Raw genomic sequence first — 18239 nt, 5'->3', positions numbered from 1 at the left:
CACGCTTGCAAGCACGTTTTCTGGTCCACAGGTTTGCTCTGCACCACCCCATCACCAGGCCAGGTCACTGGGCACCACTGTTTTACCTCGGGCAAGGGCTGCCCGGATGCTGGCAAAGCAGGAGGGCTCCTACAGACACATCTCCCTGTGCCCACGCACCCCGAGAAGCCTCTTATTCCAGCCACAGACCCACAGGAGCCAAAAGTCCCCTTTCCCTCTGCCATCTTCGCATGCCCTGGGCTCGCTGTTCTCCTGGGGGACACTAGCTGCTGTCCCACACCTGGATAAGTGTGGGGAAATGGGCTCGGGCCCAGACAAGGTCCTACCCTGCCAGGGTGGGGGCTGAAGGGGTTCTCACAGACCTCTCCCTGTTTCTGCACAAAGGACAAGCTGTTCAATATTGTCCCTGGTCTGTCTAAGGTGCTGAAATCACCCCGAATACCCTTTTTTATTTTCATGCACGGCAATGGAGGGATTTGTTTTTTTCCTTTAAAGTTGGGCACGCTAAGCAGAGTGATGTTCTCACACTGCATCAGGAATCAGCTCCTGACCTTGCCTTTCTCTGTAAATTGTCTTCCAGGCTCACAGCTAATGAAAGTCTATTACTGAGAGGCCACATAAATCCCCTAATATCCCTGGAACAAAGAGGGAAAGATAGAATTTCTTTCAGCGAAAGAAACCAGAATATGATGAATTCAGAAAGCCCAGCTGCTCTCTGGGGAAAAAAAATGACAGCAGTTGCTCCAAACTCAAGCATGTAGGTGCAAAGGGGAGAGTGGTTTGGTGGAAACAAATGAGGAAGAAAGTAGCTGGACAAGACCTGAGAGAGTCACTCAAATGGGAAAAACCAGGAGCAAGGAAATAACCTTTCTGCATCTTGTCAGTCTGTCCTAGAATCTGTAATGTTCTGTTTGACGCTATACAAATAGGCAGAGGAATTTGCCATATTTGCCAAATTCAGAGGAATTTGCCATAAATATGTTTTGCAGGGCACAAGATCTGTTCGAAGCTCTGATGGCATTTTCCACACCCCGTGTTTGTCACGACAAGTGGGGAGGGAGCTGGAAGTTCACCCCTGGCCCCCAGTTTCTGGCTCCGCTGCTTGGGCAGCCCTTGGGTTGTGAAAGCTGGCACCGGACGCTTGCACAACCGCCGGGACAAGCAGGGCCGGACCCTGGACAGCTGGACAGAGGGCCGGGCGGTGGGAGCTGCCCGCAGCCCTGCCTCCAGGGCAGCCAACCAGGGCAGGCAGCCGAGCACACCCCCGGGGAAAGTCCAAACCCAGCTCTGGCCACCAGAGGAAGGTGCCAGCGGGAGGTCAGCGTGTGGCGGGGTTGTGTCCTGGGGCACTGAGGGACGGGGAAGCAGTGCTCGGCCATCCCACCTGGGGGTGATGGCTCATGGCGGCCTCACGGTGGCCTCATGGTGGCCAGGGGAGGTCCAGGTTGGAAATGAGGAGACATTTCTCCTCAGGGAGTGGTCAGGCGTTGGGTTGCCCAGGGAGGTGGTGGCGTCACCGTCCCTGGGGGTGTTCAAGGAGAGGCTGGACGTGGTGCGAAGGGACACGGTTCAGTGGGTGATACTGGTGGTAGGTGGTTGGAACTGACGAGCTGGGGGTGCTTTTCCAGCCCCACTGACTACGCGGCCATTAGGGCACCCCCAAGGCGCCCTCATGGCGGCCTCCCGCCCCGCCCCGCGTGGGCACTTTAGGGGAGGGAGGTGCGAGCCGCTGCCCCCGCGTGACGTCACGCCGCGCCGCGCCTGCGTGCCCCTGCCTTATACGGCGGCGCTGGCGAGCGTGTCCTCTCCCCCCCCCCCCCCCCGTGACGCGCGTGGCAGCGCCCCGCCCCGGCGACGTCAGCGCGGGGCTCACCGGCGAGCCCTGGGCCGGGCGCTACCACTCCGCGGGCCGGGGGGGGGGGGGGAGGAGAAGGGAGGACGAGTGGCAGTGCCGGTGCCGCCGCCAGTGCCGGTGCCATGTACCAGGGCCCCGCGCGCTGCCTCTGCCCGCTGCTGCGCCGCGCCGCCACCGCCAGCACCGCGCCGCCACCGCCCCGCGCAGGTGGGGACGGGGACGGGGCGGGGGGGGGGGACGGGACCGCACCGCGGCCTTGCGGGGCTTGGGGGGGGGTCCCGGTGGGCACTTCACGGCTTCTCCTCCGCAGGGTGTCCCATGGGGAGCGGCAGCAGCCGGCTGTACAGCGCGCTGGCCAAGACGCTGAGCAGCAGCAGCAGCAGCAGCGCCGCCGCCGCCGCCGCGCCCCAGCACCGGGAGTGCCCGGGGCAGCCCGAGGCGGCCCCGCTGGAGCCCATCGACCCCCAGGAGCTGCTGGAGGAGTGCCAGGTGGTGCTGCGGCAGCGGCCGCCCCGCTGCCAGAGGGACTTCGTGGACCTGAGGCAAAAGGCGGCCGGCGGCCCCCGGCCCATCCGGGTCATGCAGTGGAACATCCTCGCCCAAGGTAGGGGCCGCCTCGGTCGGGAGCCGGGGGTGAAACGCGGCGGGGAAGGCGGTGTGTGGAGCTGCGTCCGTGCCCTTAGGCGCTCCTGGGGTCGGCAGGGCAAAGGGAGAGAGGCGAGCTACGTGAGGCAGCGCTGACCGAGGGGAGGAGGCTTTCGGCGCTTGAAATAGGGATTTCGCTTCCGTTCTGAAGGGAAAAGCTCTCCCCCGTGCACCTACAAAGCCGAAGGCAGCTCTGGCTGCCTGTCTTACCAGAGCATGGTCTGGTCAAAAAGCTGTGGCCTCCCGCTTTTAGCTCTCAGCCCCCAGAAGAGAGGTCTGTCTTCCCGTAACTTTCTCTGTGAAGCTTCTCTAGTTTCTTAATTCGTGCATTGAGGAACTATTTGGGGATTCAGATCAGTTACAGGAATTCCTAAATTCCTGAAAATAATCGCTACCGATTTCTGCCGGAGCCCTAAAGTCAATACCTTTAAGCTGAATTATGCAATAGCCTCACCTTAAAGTCTTTTGGGGCAGGGGAAGTTCCCCAGGTAGGGACTGGCGTCGTGTTCTGCAGTTAAGTCACTCCTGTACTGCTGCATTTTTTCTTGGCCAAGCTGTGGCAACACTTGTTGTGGAAGCACTTGCTGCAATGTAGTGACCTGTAGGAAGAGGAGAAGTCTTAAATCTGACTTATTTTTGCTATTGATAACTTCTGTCTTTCACCCTGACTAATTTCAGCCCTCGGAGAAGGCAAAGACAACTTTGTTCAGTGCCCCATGGAAGCCCTGAAGTGGGAGGAGAGGAAGTGCCTCATCCTGGAGGAAATCCTTGCATACAAGCCCGATATCTTGTGCCTGCAAGAGGTCGACCACTACTTCGACACCTTCGAGCCACTCCTCAGCCGACTGGGCTACCAGTGCACCTTCTTCCCGAAGCCGTGGTCCCCGTGCCTGGATGTGGAGCGGAACAATGGGCCGGACGGCTGCGCCTTGTTCTTCCTCAAAGACCGCTTCGAGCTCATCAACAGCGCCAACATCCGGCTCACCGCCATGAAGCTGAAGACCAACCAGGTGGCCATAGCCCAGACGCTGAAGTGCCACGAGACTGGCAGGCTGTTCTGCATCGCCGTCACCCACCTGAAAGCCCGCACAGGCTGGGAGAGGTTTCGCTCCGCGCAGGGCTGCGACCTGCTCCAGAACCTGAAGAGCATCACCCAGGGCGCAAAGATCCCTCTGATCATCTGCGGAGACTTCAACGCAGAGCCGACCGAGGAGGTCTACAGAGAGTTTTCCAACTCCAGCCTCAACTTGAACAGCGCGTACAAGCTGCTGAGCCCTGACGGGCAGTCGGAGCCGCCGTACACCACCTGGAAGATCCGGCCCTCGGGAGAGTGCCGGCACACGCTGGATTATATCTGGTATTCCCAGCACGCCTTGAACGTGAACTCAGCCCTGGGCTTGCTGACTGAAGAGCAAATTGGGCCCAACAGGCTGCCCTCGTTCAATTACCCTTCAGATCACCTGTCCCTGGTGTGTGACTTTAGTTTTAACCAAGACCCTGACAGACTCCTATAACTTGTTGGAATGCCACCCGGTATTGCAGTGTCTTAATTCACTATTGTTTTATTTTACTGAGAACTTTGGAAGCTGTTAAGGATGAGGAAGTACTGTTGACTAAACGTTCTCTCAGGCACGTGTTTGGAATTACGCTTGCCCTTCAGAGCTCATTCATCTGTAGCCTCTGAGGGAGGAAGAAAGGAGTCAGTGTTCTCGAGGTGGTGGTGGTCTTGCTGTATTAGGGTTTGAAAACTGGAAGGGAAACAAGCTTTATCCTTTCACTAACCCCTGTGTCTAAGGATGTAATACTCTAATGAATGGTGAGGCCTGATTATTTAAATTAAAACACTTGTGTATGTAAAACAACTTGCCCTGGCAGCATGCTAATTATGTTTATGTTAGGCTTGTGCCAGTACCAAAGGGAACAAGGCTCGACTTCTCAGTCAGATTCTCTGACCTCTCTCTGTTGCAGTACAAAGGAAGGTTAATGCAGTTTGCACATGAACAAATCTGAGAGCGTATTAGTGTAGTCTTCTAATTTTTACATGACTTAAGATGAAGAGTGTATTCAAAGTGAATAGATGATAGCACAGTGTAAGGGAGGCCCCCTCCAGTAGCAGCAAGTGAGGAGGCAGAGGCTAACTGCTGTGCGTCACGCAGTAATAGCCTCACCTGTCCAAACGAGCATGCATGTGTCCATTACACACACAGGGCCTGGAGCTAAACACAGTAACTGGCACCTTTTGTCCCTTCGGTACTTCCCTCCAGAGGGCATGCCTAACCACAGAGTATTTTCTCATCTGCTTCAAGCATTACTTTTCTGAATGGTTTAAAGTTGTAGTCTCGTCAACTTTGCAGTTTCAGTAAAGGGCCAACCTTTGTGTTGAAAGACTTCTTTTATTTATCTTCAGAATCTAAAGCTACACTGGAACCTTATTAGAAGATAAAACGTATTTATTGAGGGAATTGGGTGATCCTGTACCTGACTTGAAATCATACAGCGGCAGCGTTCAGGAGCACATGCAGGTCCTCTTTCCGTGGCCCAGTGCCCAGGCCACGACAGAGGTGGGGTTGTGTGGTAACTCTCGTGCGTGGAGTGGTGCTCAGTGGTATGATGTGGGTATTGCGTATATGGATTGCAAACATGCCTCTGTGCCAGAAAAGGGCAGAAAAGGTAGAAGAGAGACCAATAGCTGGAGCTGGGCTGACGTTTAGATAGTTTGGAGAGACTAGGCAGAGCAAATAAAGCGGTACTTCCATGTAAAGTAAGGCCCACACTGACTTAAATGTTCTGGGTGTTTATTAATAAAAGTCCATGGGAAAAAAAGTAATGTCTCTACTGCCATCTTCTTTCATTTCCCTCTCATAAATGGGTGATCTCAACTAGTGACTTTCCTAGCTTCAAATTAGTAGCGATGCCACGGCTTCCAGACCTACCTCCCCAACCCTGTGGTCCTAATCTTACCAATTGCCACAACTGCTCTGATTTCTTGGCAAGTGTTGTTTCTCAAACTCACGTACCCAAACCTCACAGCAAGTCTGTAGGGAAAGGTGTTACCTGTAGAAAAGTTAAGCTGATTTCTCCCCTAGCTAATGATGAAGCCTAGACCTTAACGTTACTGCAAGTATTCCTCTTTCAACAGTTGTCTGCAGCCACAACCCTGGCCAGCACCCATCTCAGAACTGCACAGCAAGGTGCAAGGATTCCTCCCTGAGGGGGCTGCCAAGCACAGCACAGGTAACTCCTCGCACCAGGCAGCTCTGTTTGTCACTTAACTTTTAAATCATCATCTGAAGAGCAAGAAAAGACAGGTACCTGCTTCCCACAGCCCATAAGTTACTGTATGTGTGTTCCACACTAATGAGAAAAACACAAACGCTCCTTCCAGGTAAACAACTCGGGTGCTGCGTTGCACGGCTGTAGCGCATGGTGTGCTTTAAAGATGAGCAGATCTTCGTTGTGCCCCTGAACACTGTAAGTGGCTGCTCTGGGGGAGATCATGGGCCAGACATTCAGATTCCAGTGTTAGTAACCAGATCATACAGGTTTCAAAAACACCTTTCAAAACCGAAACCAACAAAAAAGCCCCTCATTTCTATTTTTCCTTTTGCCTAAGCAGCTCTGTTTCCTGAAGGCTGTCCAAGAGTGCTCATCCGTGCGGTGCTGCCTCGCCTTGCCCAGGGCAGGCAGCCCTGGCACGGGTTACGGCAGGCTTTGTGTACCAGCCGGAGCCAAGCTGCAGCACCGACACCGCTCCCATCGCCACTCCCAGAGGGGGACGGAGAATATTTGGTATCTGGGTGATTCTTACGCCACTTTACTCAGACCCTGGTTTTAAACAGTAATTGTGTGGGGACATACAGCATGATTTCTAGGGTCACTGCAGAGCTTTTCTAAAGTAAAACGGGCTGGGACTCTTATTTCACCCCGGACGCTCGACAGTAAGCGTCCCCTGCTTCATGTCCTTACAGGGCAATTTTGAAGGGGTGCAGGGAGGGGGGGGGGCAATGTGAAAATCACACATCCCTGCTAGAACACAGCGGTGGACGCTTTCTGATACATTGTAATGAAAGGCAGACAAGACTCAGAAATTAACTGGTGATTGCCCAGTCAGCTTCAGCCTTTTTCCAGTACTTGCTACAAAATGTACTTTTGCAGATGGACTGTTTTGGAAAGCTTAAGTGAAATATTGCCCTTGCTTTTGTTTTACTCACCAAGAGGCAGGCCTGCAGCAGCGAAATGCTTCTGCCTGCTATAAATATCAGTACAGTAAATATTTTTCACAGGAAGGAGGAGGAAGGTTTTTAATTATTTTTTTTTCTGTGTAGCAGTATGACTCTTGCAATAAAAATTTCTTCAAAGCCCTTCTTGTAGCTGCCTGCCTTATAAGCACACCAAGGCTAGAAGTCTCAACAGATCCCTTGCTCTAATCTTGAATAAAAGCTGCACTGGCTTTAGCAGCGTCGGTTTTTCCCCTGCCCTCAAGCTAGCTGAGGGAAGAAGTGACCCACTTAGTTAATTTGCTGAAAGGCAGAAGCTGCTGCAAGCTTATTAAAACGCTAGCTACCTTGGATAACAATTAGATCAGAAGTAGATACTGTCACTTGCATCTTTCCCATTTAATAAGCTTAATACCTACTATTTGATGTCTCTACAAGGCAGAAATTGAATTTAGCTTGTTCTGGCTGTGAGCATCTTCCTGCACAACCGAGATCCCCACTGCATGTGTCACGGTACAAGCTGAGGCTTCAGGCACCCCGCCACTTCCCCATCAACTACCTGACCACCTCTGGCTCACTGATCCGTGATCAGCTCAGACGTAATTCTCCGAAGTCCAAAAGTTGATTAAATCAATTAGCAGAGGACCCCAAAGAGCTAAGCCTTCCCCAGCAGCACGCTTTACTCAGCTCACTGGAGTTGTGTCAAGGCACAGAACCCTTCACTGAAACACTCGACTTGAGATGCCAGCAGAAGTTTTTGCCAAAAAAAGAATTTTGGTTACAGGTAGGAACCTTGCTCTTCTGAAACTCAGCTGTAGAAATCCTCAGGGAGAGACTGAACGCCTCTTGTAAGCACGTCTCATTACCAAGATGACACAATTCTGGAGAATAACTCATCTCCGATTAACTTAGAGGAACCACACACACAAGCAATGCTTGTCTGCACCTAAGCAAACACGTTGAAATCACTGCCTGTGAAAGGCTGTCCGTATTTATATCTAGCAGCTAAATATTAAAAAAGAGAAAGGAGGACAGAGGCATACAGGGAAAGGTTAACAAAAAGGGGCTCCGCTGTTCGAAGCCTGGCTAAGTACCCCTTCCATCTCAGTTACAACACATCTTCATACAGATCGGGATTCCCACAGCACTTCACACACATCTGATGAACGTCCTCAGGCAGCTGGTACACGTGTGTGCTGCTCGCTGCATGGCCAGGGGAGAGAGCCAAAGGACCGCCACCAGACATAGCACGGGCAGTAGCTGCAGCGCCTCAGGGCACGGCTGCGGGCAAGCAACAGAGACCTGCTCCTCCATTCCTTTCATTCCTGCCATTACACAACAAAGTCCTGGATCTAACTTAAGAGGAGGAGCTCGTCAGCTGGAAATCCTTTCCAGGAAGACACTTTGGCCCCAGCTGACCTCCAGCGTATCTAAATTAGGTGTGGGAAAGGTCTTAACTACAAATATCCAGTGACATACATTTCATGCGGTAAGATACAGCGCCTTTTACACAAGATCAAATAACAGCCATTTAAAAAAGGATTTCTTACAGAAAAGACAAACGTGGGTTTAAAAATACCATTGATTTTCTCCTTGTTGACTTCTAGATCCCATCTGTTCTACCTCCACAGCATGCCTCACTGCCTGCCTGCCTGCCTGCCTCTCTTTGTAGTGCTCCATTTCCCTTTGTCCAGAAGAGTTGCCTCACAAACTTCCAAACGAGTCTACCCATTGCCCAGCTTCCCCCTACTTCCCTTTCCGACCTACCTCTTCCTTGGCAGCACAAATCCTCTTCCTTCTTGTACACTTCCTCCTGTGAAAGTCTTTGTCCTCTACTCCCAGGCTCGGAAACACAGTTCATCTGTAACCACCTTTGCTTCTTTGGATTAACTGCTGGTGGAAGGGATTGCTGCCATCTACACCAAACTCGTTTTCCTGCTTCAGGTTGTTCATTCATTTGTTCTTAAACTCTGCTTCCCTACTTATAGTACAAAAAAAAAAAAAAAATCCTTTCTTCATAGGCTTCTGAAGTTCCCCACACGCTGGTTTGGCTGTATGGAGCTATCCCCACATTTCTCACCATTCCAAGGGAAGAAGGGGGCTTACCGCTAGGACTCTGCAGGTAACTCCTCCTTCTGCATTAAAAGTTAACACGAAAAAATAACCTCTAGTGCAACTATTCAATACTGGCCTCCTTTATCACTACTCAAGACCTCAGTTCTGGATTTCTGTTAAAACTGCTCCTCCAGGCATGAAGTACCTAAGTGGTCACTTGGACTTTTATTACTTTGAGATTACCTGCGTCCCTGCTGCAAAGACTTTCCAGAGCATCTCGCTAGGAACTAGGGGTTCCTCTGGGCACCTGGGTACCCACAAGGTGAGGCGACGCTTCTGTATTGCCTGCTGTCATACCCTCACGTGGACCCTCACGAAAACAGGGTAAGCTGCCATGCACCTATTTTAAGGAACGCTCTTGCACATGGGCTGTAACTACCGAGTAATTCACGAACTGTGTGTTCTCACCCGAACTTACCCTGCAGTGATGTATCTTGATACCCATGGCCTAAGTGCAACTATAAATGTAAACCCTATTTAGATCCTTACTTCACTCAGAGAGGAAAAGAAAATATTATCTAAAATCATTTACTTGTGCAGAAGCCGAAATATTTACAGTTGGAGATGTCAAAGATAACTGCATCAAAAGGAGCAGCAGTGCAACTTCTTATTTCTCCTTTCTCACAGTTTCTACCTACCACTACTTTCTACTTGCCTCAATGAGATCAGAGAGATTAGTACACTCGAGTAGCTGGGTCTGCTCACTTCCACCTTTACTTTGCAGTGCAGCCTTAGGAAATAAAGGTGTAGCTGGAGGAATATTAAGTAGTTCGCAGAGCTCTCGAAGTTACTGATTCTCAGAGCCGTTTAAGCAAACCCTGTTCTCTTTGCATCAAAGCAACTGGGAGTGCACATAAAGTTATCACCTGTCAGCTGGAGGGCAGTAACTTCTAAAGCTACTGAAGTAGCAACTGCAAGTACTCATGTGATTAGCCACAACGCAAGAGCGCTGAGTATGCTCACCCACCTAAAAAAGTGTAAGAGAACTAGACCCCTGTCGGAAGTTACCTCACCAACTACTGCAAGCTTCTCAGATACTTCCGTGAAAAATATGTCAGTGTACCGTGTGGGAGAGCTGGTCAGCCATTCGGAGTATAGGAGTATTGGGGGGGTTCCAAATTTCCACGCTATGTCAGCTATCTTAGGCTGAATGCCTAGAAGATTTCAAATCAGCAGAAAAGAAGGTTAAGAGATGAAACGAAAATATTAAAAATAAAAAGCAGACCAAACACAAATTTCATGTCTATATTTCATTAAAACCTACTTGAATACACTTTGAAACAAGAGTACAACAAAATAGAATATACTTCAAATGTTGAATATACAAACTATTATAGTTCATTCTGAACACTGGTACTTCCCTCTTTAACTAAAAAAAATTTACAGGTTTAGAACTACCTGACAAAAGCTCATGCTGGGTGTGACCTTTCAAGTGACAGAGTAGAGCTGAAACTGAAATGTATGCACAGATGTCAAGGCTAAGTGAGAGACACAGGCATATTACAGCAAAAGGCCAAAAGCCTGCTGCCATTTTGTCCACAATTAAGAAATTTAGACAGACTTTAACTACCATACAAAATATGTTACATGTAATTCTATAACAATACTGTGCTAGGTACAAGATTCTTTAAAAATTTGTTTTTAATAAAAAAGCTTTACACAAACAAGCCATTAGCTTATTTCAAGAAAGATAACTGAAAATCAGTCTAAGGCTTTCGTTTTAAATCTGCTTAAGCTATGATACAAAAATCCCTCTAGGTTTCTGTCTTCTTTTAGAAGCTCTTAAATCTCGTCTTATATTTCACATTCTACAATACCTAGTAGCAGAGTTTTTTCACATAGCACCAGTTGAGTACTGTGGGCACACAGTAGTGATTGCTGGTTTGCATATAAAATGCACCGAATTTGCCATTTTTAACAATGAGACTTTCCTCTCCCCCTGAAAGCTAAAAACCAAGGCAAACCTCTCACACAGCTCTTTTTTAGTGTTCCAGCTCTTAGTGTAACTTGATAACGTAGTGAACTGTTTGGTCCCTTTTCAGTCTCTCTATCATTCCTTCTCCATAGGTTCAGCCGTTTCCCAACTGGAAGAGGCAGTTTCTGTCAGCATAGCAATGTGGTTCAATTCCCACTGAAACACGGGAAAATATATGTATTTTTTCCAGTAAGTCTTCAACATACGCACGTTTATTTAACAGTTCAAAACTCTCCTTGTCAACTTGGTGATCGCGTCCACTTCCCTCCCCCAATTATGTCAGTATAACCAAAAGAGTAACAGTCTAGAAGTCCACGCAACCTGTTCTTCATTTCTCGCACGTAATGATTCCTTCTGTTTTCACTGTTACAGGAAGGGCAATAGCTGAGGGCGTACTAACTACTACTACGTGGGTTACAGTCTTGCTTCCGTCTGCTGGCTTCTCTTCTTGTACAAGCTGCAGCGTTTTCACTTCCCGTTCCTGTTTTATAGCCGCTGTGTCTGATTTAACTTCCGGATTTTTTATAACCGCGCTAATGACCCTGGGAGGAGTCTGGCTGGATGCCTGCTGAGCAGGCACCGATAGTCTCATTACTGGCGTCCCGTGAGCTATAGACACTGGGGTTAGTGCTCTCACAGCCAGCGGGGTTCCAACGATGTTAATACTTCCTGACCCTGTCAGGCCCGTTTTTGTTTGTAACTGACACTGTGTGAGTTGCGTGGCGGGGATTGTAATGATTTTGGCAGGCTGCATCGTGATTTTGTCTCCGTTTTCAGCAGAGGTTGGCATCACAGTAGGGATTGTCTGGATTACTACCTTTGGAGTTGTGGCTGTTGTTGGACTCGTGTTGGTTATTAACGGCGACCCTGCATTTACTGACTGTACTGCCACAGTTGAAATTTTCTGTCCCAGAGAGGTCATTACAACAGGCACTTGCATTGCCACTCGTACAGTCCTGCAAAATAAAGACATGTGCGTTTAAGCCAAAACACTGGGTACTACTAGTAGAGCTGAAAACAGGGATACACAAATCCAGAACATGCAGGCTTTTCATTGGTTCTTAAAAACTTTTGTGCATCCATCATGTTTGGAAATTTAGCAGCATTCATCTCTCTCTTCACTTTCCCCTACATCATTTTAAAATATGCTTGAGGGCAAGCACGTTGACAGTCAGCTCTGATCTCAAACTACTTTCATAGTATTTACCATATTCTGTTGCTGCTTGCAAATCAGAAAACAAATCCAGCATTTACAGTATCAAAACAAAACCTAAAAGACAGTTTCCCAGCCAAAAGGCTCCTTGCCATTAGCAAATGGCAAGCCCAAGCCACGGCAATACAAACCTGGGAGCTGTCGTTGCTGGGACAGTAGTAGTGGTAGTTGAGGGATGAGATGATGATGTATCATGCACTGGTGAGGCAATATTCACAACTCTGGTGACTGCTTTTTCTGTTCTGGTACAGGTTAACTGAGACGAATTTTTTCCTCCACGTGCAGAGGTTGCTGCTTTTAAAAGGTTTTCTGCAGATAAAGACACTCTCTCCAATGATTTTTCATCTGTAGGCATTGACAAATCTTCATTGCAGGATTCATTTTTGTCATCATCTATGACAACTATATTTTTTGGCATCTCCTTAAACTGATAAACAAGCCTCTGTCCCTCAACTTTTGCCAGGATTCCTCTTTGATAGTAATACCTGCAAGAAAAGTACAATTTAGTAGTGGTACCATGGCAGATTTTAAAGAAAAGCTCATTCTCTGCTAACGGGAAAACATTCACAGCAATACCTAACATGTGAGAAGGTACAGAAAGAAGCTGGCAGACAATACTGAATAATATCTGAAGGACCTAGCTAAAAATAAATAAATAAATAAATGACCTTTTACACATAAACTTCAGAATTTAAATTGCAAGTTAACTGGTAACACAAAACGCAGTATGATCTGCAAGACTGCTGCTTTTTAAACAGACAAGTCAGCAAGAGGACAAAAATCTTAAACTTTTCAGAATTTGCATTATTACTATAGGCAAAATTATAGTAGCAAACCTAAGCATATAGAAGATTTTACCTCAAAGCTCTCCCCATAGTCTCGTAGTTCATGTCAGGTTTGTTTTTGTGTTTTCCCCATAGTTTGGAGACAGCTTTTGAGTCCACAAGCTTAAAGATTCCCTTCTCTCGCTGAGTCCACTTAATGTACCGAGGACAAGTATTTTTGTCCTGAAGAAGGTCCAGGAGAAACTCCCATAAGTACGTTGTATTACCTATAATCAGAAAACATTTGAATATTAGAAATCCACTTTTAAAGACAACAGAAAATTCTCCATATATAGGTAATTCTGAATGACCTAAACTGCAAGCGAATGCTACACAGAGAATAGTATGTAATGTAACCTGCAAGTGTTCATTCAGTCTGTTTAGTAAAGCTGCCATAAATATTTACATTCTGAAAGGAGCTAATCCAAGTGATCTGCTATATAAGCACAGGAATCTCTTCAATTCAGCGCACATTCTCAGTTCCTGAGAAAAAAAAAAAAGCGTGAGAGCGCTCCAAGTCACTAGAACCTACAGCTGCTCAGCAGAGAAAGAGAGCTCGTAATTTTCTTCTATTTTCTTAAGCAGGGAATGGAAATACCAGTGCATTTTACGATGCTGAAGGATGGACTGGAAGATTTAAATAAATCTATTTTTAAAGGCGTACAACCTTCAATAATAAACCACCTCAAACTGGCCATAACCTCCTGCCCAGGATCTTCCTGCTTTCTTGTGCGGGACATCAGCACCAAAGGAGCTCTCACACCTGTTGCTGGCAGCCCCACGTCCTGTCCCAAACCTACCTCGCAGAGCGACCAATGCCCTGCTAGGTGCAAAGCCCGTCCAACTACTCCCCACAAGTATTCGTATGGCTGAAATGCCACGGACCTTTCTGTAATTTGGGGGGTACAGAATGCGGTCAGCCTACAGAAGAAGAAACAAACATACTTCTTAAGTATTATAGGGCTGTACAATTTCCACTGGAGAAGCCCCAAAACGGGGTTCAGCATGATGACTATCAGAATGGCATAAAACATAATGTGGGGGTTATCTGGATGCTGACTATACCAATTACATCTAGGAAAAGGGGTGGGAAAAAAAAAAAAACAAACACCACATTCCTACTTGGAGAAGACTGCTAAAACAATCCAGGAAGGGAAAACCAAGACAGAGGTACAAGAACGACAACCTCAGAATGGTAATCCCAATTCTCTTGATCATGCTTCCGAACCCCAGCAGGTGCCGCAGGCCAAACAAAAAACACATTAAAATATCTTTGTGTGTGTGCGCAAAAAGGTCATTAATACCTGAAATTCAGTGGCCCAGCATAGCATTTGTTATGCCGCGCTGAAGACAACTAAATATGCATTAAGATGGGTTAAGGACCACTGTTGCAGACTCCAAGTAATTAGCTCTCTTTGAAAAACCTCAAAGGAGAAAAAACTATAATTTCCATCTTCTGGATGACCACCTCAGAGACAGACAATAAACGTACTTTATTAAGTGCTCCAATAAACAGCAAGTACTGAGTCAAGAGCTACCAAAATCCAGCTTCTGCCAGAATTTCAGAGAAATCCGAATAGGATCTATATGAGAAGAAGAATCAAGAAGAAAACTCCAGAATCCTGGAAACATCCTGGATAAACTTAATGCTCTATTTTAGGTACGGGAAGGCTAATTTTGACAAACTGCATATAACAAATGACCAGTAAGCTCTCACACCAGGAAGACTTTTTTACTAGAGAAAAAATATTAACTCGCAGCATATTCCTTGCAATTAATCCTTTATTCTCCCCCTTTTAGCTCCTCAGAAATAGAATTTCTGGGTTCACCAACAAATCCTGTAGAGGTCTGCAACAGATTCTTTGTAGAAACAAAAGTGGGCTTCAGCATTAGGAAGCAAACGTGAACTTCAAGAGAAATCACTCCTTGAAGTGCCTAATTTTTCTGCTGGAACAGTGCTGCTGACTCAACAGCTTTTTCTTTTCCCTCATACTCGTTACTGACCTAAGTAATTTATTTCCACAGGAAGGCTGTGGAATAGTTACGCTACCCAGAAGCACTCTGCTATGCCAGTAAGTTCCAGCAATACCACAGGCATCCTGCTCTGCCAACTGTAGCTGCAATGCATTTAACACAAAAGCTAATTTTAGAAATGTTGAATACAATTTTTAAGCATTTTTCAAATCCTTTTTCTCTAGAACGATTACTTCCCTAATACTGTAAATCCAAGCCGACAGACCCGTGAGGAAGAGGAAGACATGGCTGTAGAACATATAATCTGAGCAAGTTTACATTTGGGCCACTCTTAAGCATCTGGAAGCCCAGCCTGGTAGATGTGAACGTGTACTGCACGTGGCTAGGGACACAAGTCTGCTGTAAGAGCACGCAGTTCTCACCTCCACTCCTAGGAGATCCCATGCTCACCAATACTAAAAGCAGGCACTGAGCCAGACGTGATTGTTACCTGTCTTCCTTAGCTTCGTATAGAGCAGATTTAGCACAATGAAAGACATTTTTGTGGCTGGCTGATCATTACAACTGCCAGCTATTTAAGAACGTCAACCGTAGTCTCAAAATAGAAGGATTAATAGCCAGAAAGTATGCGAATAACACAAGGCATCGTGTGTATCAACAAACTGTCACGTTCGTACCAGCATCTACGAGGGGAGACTCAAGGCCTGTTTTGCTTCCTCCAACGGAAGGAAAAATCTCCTGCAGCTTTATGCTATCTACCTACACTTAAGAAAGAGTATTTAAGCAAAAGAAAAAACAAAATAAGGAAAGAGAAATTAGACCTAAACTGCCAATCCTGTAAGTGAGGACAAAAAACAGTACTTTTATCCCACTAAATAAATAGTCTTCAATTCCTCCTGCATAATAAAGTGAAGGGGCCAATTAAATCATATTTACAGCTGCTTCACTTTGCACCAGAGAGCATCGGGAATGCACACAGGAAGGAGTACCTACAGACAACAAGAAACCCCCTTCCCAACTGTGCACAACCAGCTGTCCTCCTCCTCCATGACTTAACTCTGCTGACAGTAATCAGCACTAGGAATAATTTCTGTTTTTCCAAAAATATGCTACATGTAAAATAGCCTACATTTGCAAGTAATTTTTTTTGAAATAAATAGTAAAAAAAAAAAAAAAAAAACTAACAAAATATTTTGCAGGACATCAAGTTAGCCTACATTAATAAGGCAAATGTATTTTATGCCAGCTCTAGAGTAAAATGAGAATGGATGAGAACAACATACATAAATGAGAATGGAATAAGAACAACATACATTACAAGGGTCCACAGAAATTTATTAAAAAGTAGTCACATCTCCCACACCAGAAAACAGGACAGCTAGAGAGAGAAATCACCGGTAGAGACAAAGACTGGAAGGGACAGAAACACAGGCCTCCTTTCTCAAAGTAATTTGTGCAGCAAACTAGGAACCAAGCAGTTCACAAGTACTCTTTAAATAATAGAAAGTTCTAATAGCAAAATCAGAACTACAAAGAAGGCTTTAAGAATACTAAAAAAAAAATATATATATGAAAATAAAAATCAAACTACGCACTTTTAAGCACAGCAAAGGTAAGGATCTGTGCCCTTCATTAAGGTCCGCTGCTACAGCCAAGACCAAAGACAACAACAGTGGGCAATGCAGAGAAGTTTAACTACTTTCTGTACTGGTTTTCATGAGCTAGCGTCCGTTCTTCCTTAGCCTGCTCACAAGCATGACAACTGAGAAGCTGTACCCAGATAAGGAATTACGTGAACAGCGGAGATCATGCTCTCAAAGAAATCTCTATCTATATCCATCTATATATATGTATCTCCCATACTGACAGCTGCACAGCCCTTCAGCTAGTATGCTGCTTCTGAAAACCACTAAAATCCGTTTGTCCTAGCTGCAGCAAAATCTCAAAGCAACGTTTAGTGGGAACCAGATCCGTCTTCTTCACCTACAGCCAGGGTACGAGCTGATACACTGTACTGCAACTGAGAAGTAACCTGTGAGCAGGTGCACCGGTCTGTCTGACCGCTGGGCGAAGAGCAGGGGCTTGCACACCACAAAAGGACTATTCGTCATGAAAAACATGACAAACGTGTCCCTTCTGCACTAAACCCCTCACTCAACCAGTAGAGAAACACATCAGCAGTTGTTTTTCCCCTTAAGCCAATCCGAATCTATTAGTCAAGCAACATATTCCCAGCTGAAGTTTGTGAATCAATTACGAACACATTTCCAACCCTCAGCGTTACAAAGGCCCATTAGCTGCTTCTGCTGGAGAACAAGCCTTTCAGTGGCAGCTTAACAAATTACGCGCCTAGCAACGAGGCAACGCAAACCACAAAAGACAGCGCGAGGCAATAAATGCAAAGCAAATGAAAATTCACAAAGCCTATTAACTGTACAGTGTACTAAGGGCATCTATAAAACAGTTGCGCACATCCTTGTGCTACATCTTGTACAAACAACTTCAGAGACACGAAGTGAAAACTCTGTTGAAGTCAGTGCAAACTCAGCCAGCAAACTTTTCAAGATCTCTGTTTTCCCTATGACGTTCAATACTTATAAACGTCATAATCTTAAAGGCTTAATAAATGGAAAACTATACCTTTGCCTTCTCTAGGCTTCTTCTTGATACCTAGATCTGGAGAGCCATCTGAAATAGCCGACTGTTGGGTCTTCGGTTTACGGCCAGCTGCACACAAAACACAGAAAAAAAAAGGATTGATCATATGCAGAATAAAACTATTTTATAGTTTGACTTTGCTGAAAAAGCAGTTTGTGCATTTTTTATGCTATTTCCTTGCTACAGGTATGTACAAATTTACATTTTTAGATTACTAGTACCGCACATCCAATTTAATACAGTGTTTGTTTGCTTATTTCATAGGCAGATTTAACTCAATTTCAGCTGAGGTAACGGCAGGTGAGGTACGCACCGAACACATGAAGTAAATCTTCAAGATACTTGCATGTTTTTAGTCCAGCGTCTGTTTTACTCTGAAACCCATTACTCTTCCTTCTGCTTTGTTTCTGACATTCTAGTGCGCGTGCTGACCAGAGCGCCCGTTTTCCTAAGAAATTTTTGCAGCTGAAACCATAAGCACTTCCTTCCACTTTGCATCTCTCCGTTAAAAGCTACAGACGAACTTCTGCTCAGCACGGGAGTTGTGCCGCGGAGGATTTGCATCCAGCAGAGCATTAAGGCAGCGACAGCCCCCAACGGCAGCCTCCGTGGTGCCGGGAGCTCTGGGCAGCACTGGAGGCAGCTCTGGGCAGTGCTGGAGGCTTACCTGCACCCGTGCCGGGCTGTCCCGGCACTCAGCAGGCTGGCAGAGCTCCCACACGCTGCCTCCTGCCCTCGGCACGCCGCTACGAGGCGGCTTAGC

At 46.8% G+C, this 18239-nt stretch overlaps 2 protein-coding genes across 8 annotated transcripts in view; one reads left to right on the top strand and one right to left on the bottom strand.

The window, feature by feature from the left end:
• The first annotated feature begins 1843 nt into the window (after positions 1 to 1843).
• Positions 1844 to 5313, top strand: NOCT (nocturnin). Its single transcript, XM_035552454.2, has 3 exons — positions 1844 to 2062; positions 2166 to 2459; positions 3179 to 5313. Exons 1-3 carry the CDS (start codon positions 1978 to 1980, stop codon positions 4012 to 4014), a joined length of 1215 nt encoding a protein of 404 aa, XP_035408347.1. The 5' UTR covers positions 1844 to 1977; the 3' UTR covers positions 4015 to 5313.
• A 4750-nt stretch (positions 5314 to 10063) lies between these two features.
• ELF2 (E74 like ETS transcription factor 2) overlaps positions 10064 to 18239 on the bottom strand; it is a 35434-nt gene continuing 27258 nt past the window's right edge. For 4 of the 7 annotated variants that reach the window (XM_050710191.1, XM_035552198.2, XM_050710192.1 and 1 more), the window contains 4 exons: positions 17459 to 17545; positions 12879 to 13071; positions 12152 to 12505; positions 10071 to 11763 (listed from right to left, as the gene is read on the bottom strand). In XM_050710191.1, the coding sequence (XP_050566148.1) occupies positions 11136 to 11763; positions 12152 to 12505; positions 12879 to 13071; positions 17459 to 17545 (1262 nt within the window). In that variant the 3' untranslated portion in view covers positions 10071 to 11135. Of the gene's footprint in view, positions 11764 to 12151; positions 12506 to 12878; positions 13072 to 17458; positions 17546 to 18239 lie in introns of all 7 variants that reach the window. The other 3 variants (XM_035552158.1, XM_035552163.1, XM_035552188.1) reach the window with 1 other exon arrangement.

This window comes from Cygnus atratus, chromosome 4 (assembly GCF_013377495.2).
Source record: "Cygnus atratus isolate AKBS03 ecotype Queensland, Australia chromosome 4, CAtr_DNAZoo_HiC_assembly, whole genome shotgun sequence".
NCBI classification, from domain to species: Eukaryota; Metazoa; Chordata; class Aves; order Anseriformes; family Anatidae; genus Cygnus; species Cygnus atratus.
This window is presented reverse-complemented; position numbering and strand designations above follow the sequence as displayed.